This window comes from Morus notabilis, unplaced genomic scaffold (genome assembly GCF_000414095.1).
Source record: "Morus notabilis unplaced genomic scaffold, ASM41409v2 Scaffold538, whole genome shotgun sequence".
Lineage (NCBI taxonomy): Eukaryota > Viridiplantae > Streptophyta > Magnoliopsida > Rosales > Moraceae > Morus > Morus notabilis.
The window spans coordinates 253,873-256,640 of record NW_010359796.1 but is presented as its reverse complement, the minus strand read 5'-3'; the positions used below and the strand labels follow the sequence as shown (position 1 = coordinate 256,640).

Sequence of the window (2,768 nt, the reverse complement as noted above, 5' to 3'; positions counted from 1 at the left end):
TACCAAGAACATACCAAGACTAGACTAAGAACAAATTCTAATTTTTTTCTCTTGGTCTGTTCTTGGGGAGAGTTGGTGGTCTCTCTAAGAGACCACCATTGTTAGGGTTTGTGGGATTGTATTGAGATTCGTAACTGTTCTTCAATAAAGATTCAGTCTTTCAATTTATTTTCCTTTGTTCTAGTTAGAATCATATCAACATGAGTATATAAACTCCTTTATATGCACGTATAAAACTCATGTAAAACATCTTATTGAATTGTATTTTGTGCCTAATACATGGTAGAAAATTAATAATTGATGCAGAAGCCCCGCTGGTGGTGAAACTACATTAGACTTCAAGAATAAAAAAATTCAACTTAAGCTATAGATTTTTTACCTAGAACAAGAGCAGCCCCAACCCAACCACAGGACCCCACCTTTCGCTAAGGAGAAACCATGAAATCCACCTCCCCAGACTGGCTCCAAGGCGTGATACATCACGCACTGCAGCCATCTGTCCATTTTGAGCATTTTTATTAACAAATGTTGTGAAAGAAGAAATGCTTGAGATTCTCATCTCAAAAACAGAGTTTCTATGAAAGAGTTGTTTTTCACTTTTTATGATTGCACCCTCCTCCTTTAAACAATAGTAACAATAACAATAATAATCATCATGTGGAAGGAAAGTTAAGTCGACTTGAACAGATGAAAGTAGACCAAACAAGTTCATTAAAAAGCCTTTCAAATTTATTCATTAAAAAGCCTTTCAAACTTATCTGTTGTCAAATGACTGAAAAGGGCAAGAAGAATACCTCCCCCCATGAGCATAACGCAGATGAAAAAATGCCTGTATATATCGCAGGTATCCATGGAAAGGCAACCATCCAGTTCCAAAACTTTTCCCATGTCCATAATGATGGATTGCACTCTTGTAAGCCTCCTGGCCAACATCCAGCGAGATACCAAAATGTTGAAAAGACAGCAACAACACATACCTGAAGAGAACGTCGGAAAATTTGGAACTTTTCATGCTCAGTATCAATAATTAACAAGTTGGATTGGTTCGAAGAATCAATTATCTGATAAGGACACAAGAAAACACAGACCTCATATCCAAGGAGAGGTAGGAATTTCTCTTTACTGGTGTTTCTTGCTATATGTTCCGTTCTTAGCATATGCACACCGAAAAACAGTGCACTTAAAAAGTTCAAAAGATCTCCAACCTGAAAAAGCATACAACAAACTGACTGAGGGAGAGGGAAAGAGAGAGAGAGAGATACATTAATATCTTATCATTACTAATTATGCTAGTGCTGTTTACCAGTGAAATAAAGCTTGATTTAAGTTTATTTCACTCCTTGTATTATCCCTTTGTGCACTTCAATAGAATAAATTGGTGGAACCGGTTTGTGATGAGGGCTAAGTCTCTTCGTATTTCGAGATCCTTCGTGTCTGAATTAGTGTGTGTAATTTCTTGGTGTGAAATACAATTTCCTGTTAGTTCAAAAAAAAAAAAAAAAACACAAAGAACAACAGGGCATTTAAACATGGGGGAGATCCACTGGATTCCAGCATTGCAACTCCTAAGAGAGCCATGAGGGCACCAAACCAAGTACGGGCAGGAACTACCGCTCCTGACATACCATCAAGCAATGGAACCACAATTACCTGATCAATTAACCCAGATTATACAAAAATTGTACCTTCAGGTACTTGCTCCGAGCAAAAGGGTTTGCTTTAATTTAAATTATACCAATTTCAGAAACTTACTGTGAGCATAGATAAGAATATTGCATGTCCCGCATCAGATGTTAACAATCCCAGTGCCTGCATTAGATAACCCTAGACTAACCTAGAAACCCAACTCAATCCCAGCATTACGAGTATAAACGTTATCTTGTGCTCGCAAAACAAAGGGGTTAAAGGGAAGAGCTGACAAAGCAAATCGCACAACAGTGAAGGACGCCGGGTCAACAATTCCTTCAACCTCTTTACCAACTGGGATGCTACTAGCTACAACAAGAAGATTATTAAAAGTTCAGAATCCAGCATTCTCTTTCGGTGCACAATATGAAGAATCGCTTCCAACTAGCTACAGCTATCAAAGAGCAAAATTAAGTCAAATTTACCAAACGAGGCATGAATCTAAGATGACTTCTGTACAGGTTAAAGAACAATGTGGCCTTAAAATGGATCCCTCCTGGAGCTCCAACCAGCACAAAGGAAAATACAAGACTGCTTGCTAAGTTATAACCTCAGCATAATCCTTTTGATCTAAATTTGTTTTTCCCCCATTTTCCTTTCCATAAGAAATGTACTTTACAGCACATTGCTAGAAACTTCAAACAATTTGTGTGTCCCCAAGACTTGCATTGACAAAAAAGACTTACTTGGACAATTAAATCCACTCAAAGTTTTCAGTTTATACTACAAGAAATCAACAGAGGATGAATCAAGTTTATAGAGCTCATCTATTATGAAACCCAAAATAACGCCACAAATAATCAGGAATCAAATTAAAAATCCGAAATATCACACAAAACTTAATTACGCCAATCCATTCAGTTGATGAGAAATACTGTAATTAGCAAAAACAAACTGCTTCAAACATCATAAACCTAAAATTAGCAATAACAAAAAAAGATTGAGGGGAAAAAGAAAAGATGAGAAGATTACCGAAAACAAGAGTGATAACATTGAGCAAAATGATGCTCCGAACTTTCTTGGACGAGAAGAATATCCGTCGCCACAGCGATCGCTTCCCAAACAACGACTTGAAACTCAGA

At 37.2% G+C, this 2,768-nt stretch overlaps 1 protein-coding gene across 1 annotated transcript; it reads right to left on the bottom strand.

Moving 5' to 3' along the window:
* Positions 1-215: 215 nt before the first annotated feature.
* Positions 216-1,761, bottom strand: LOC112091018. Its single transcript, XM_024163666.1, has 4 exons — positions 1,753-1,761; positions 1,089-1,205; positions 795-977; positions 216-496 (listed from the first exon to the last, which is right to left on the bottom strand). The coding sequence occupies exons 1-4, from the start codon at positions 1,759-1,761 to the stop codon at positions 380-382; spliced, it is 426 nt and encodes a 141-aa protein (XP_024019434.1). The 3' UTR covers positions 216-379.
* Positions 1,762-2,768: the final 1,007 nt, after the last annotated feature.

Excerpts from the sequence above, each read along its gene's own strand:
- LOC112091018 (XM_024163666.1), bottom strand. Across the intron at positions 978-1,088 it reads TACCTCTCCTTGGATATGAG|GTATGTGTTGTTGCTGTCTT; the intron begins GTCTGTGTTTTC and ends CGTTCTCTTCAG. Across the intron at positions 497-794 it reads CGTTATGCTCATGGGGGGAG|ATGGCTGCAGTGCGTGATGT; the intron begins GTATTCTTCTTG and ends CAAAATGGACAG.